This window comes from Echinococcus granulosus (genome assembly GCF_000524195.1).
Source record: "Echinococcus granulosus chromosome Unknown EG_S00011, whole genome shotgun sequence".
In the NCBI taxonomy this organism is placed as follows: domain Eukaryota; kingdom Metazoa; phylum Platyhelminthes; class Cestoda; order Cyclophyllidea; family Taeniidae; genus Echinococcus; species Echinococcus granulosus.
In genome coordinates, this window is record NW_020170391.1 from 29536 (window position 1) to 30819 (window position 1284).

The following is a 1284-nucleotide window of genomic DNA, read 5'->3' on the forward strand; positions in this document are numbered from 1 at the left end:
AAGTTAGAGTCAGTAAATATGGCCAACCCAGTCATCTATGAGGATTGTTTTGCTGCCCTACTCATTGTTCTGTCTTTTTCGTGAGCTTAAATCATTTAGGATGTTTCCACTGTGATTCATGAGATCTCATGGGCAGCAGTAAGGGCTCCTTAACGTATTGGCAATAAAATGGGCCTTAATGACGCCCACTTTTTTTCAGTAATGGAAGGAATTATGGAAAATGTTGCAAAACAAAGTAATTTGATTTTATTTGATCATAGCTTGCAAATACTATGCTGATCACAGCTGTCAATTCTCCTCTTAACTCCCCTGTCTTTAGTGCTGGTGAATTGATTTCCCTGATTAATCAGTTCAAGCGCTCAGACAAATGGAGAGAGAAGCTCTGATGAGCGGCTCCCAATTCCACACTTTGATTTCATGCACCTATTTGCAGAGTCGAACTGATATCTCCTCCATTGGACACTAGATCTGGTGAAGAAGGCGGTTCGTGGCATGGGGTCAGGCAGGGGTGCTGTTTGAGCGTTGACAATGGTGGGGGATCAAAGCACACCCCCAATTAGCAAAAGATGTGAGGCCTCTGCAATGGGATAGAAGTGGAACAAGTTCATTAATTTGAAGGAGGCTGTGACTTGCAATGCGGTGGTGCAGACAACCATTCTAACTAGTAGAGGTTTTAGATATGCAGAAGCCGCTGCCGTTGGACGTGGCATTAGGCATTTGATCGAGTAATACTAGCAAAATTTTCTGCGGAATGGGCGCATATTCATTGGCCATGACTTCTATGGGGGTGATTTTTGTCACATTCTTGCTATGACTTATTGTTTTTTATTATCAGTGAGAAAGTCTAGACTGGAATATGGGGCAGAATGAAGGGCGGCGCCAATTCGATCTCTCAAACACCCATATTTCTCCAACAAACTATCACCTTTAGACATTAGCTTGAATACACACGACTATGCAGAAAATTGAAAGAGTACTCGAAAAATAGGGTGAGGTGGAAGCATAAGTAGGTAGACGTTAGCCTTTTCGTCTCTTATAGTTAAAATTTCTATAGATATTTGCAACGCCAAAAAGTTAACTCGTTTTTATATGTGTCAGAACTTTTTGTTAAGAGGTTAGACTTTCGAGCATTCTAGAAACTGCCGTACTTGCAAATTGTAAAGTCCTTTTCGTCGACAAGCAATGCATTGAGACAGAATTTATGCACACCAATGCTCACGAATGGATCAAGATCATTCCGGGTAATACACATGAAACAGAGTGATGACCAAAGTGGAATTCCTA

The 1284-nt window shown here is 41.4% G+C and overlaps 1 protein-coding gene across 1 annotated transcript in view; it reads left to right on the forward strand. All coding sequences in view use genetic code 11, as the record gives it.

Moving 5' to 3' along the window:
- EGR_02386 (hypothetical protein) overlaps nt 1-1284 on the forward strand; it is a gene marked incomplete at both ends in the record, with an annotated part of 20276 nt that overhangs the window by 10847 nt on the left and 8145 nt on the right. Inside the window, 2 exons of the mRNA XM_024491635.1 lie at nt 200-235; nt 1055-1114. Of these exons, the coding sequence (XP_024353786.1) occupies nt 200-235; nt 1055-1114 (96 nt within the window). The remainder of the gene's footprint in view (nt 1-199; nt 236-1054; nt 1115-1284) is intronic.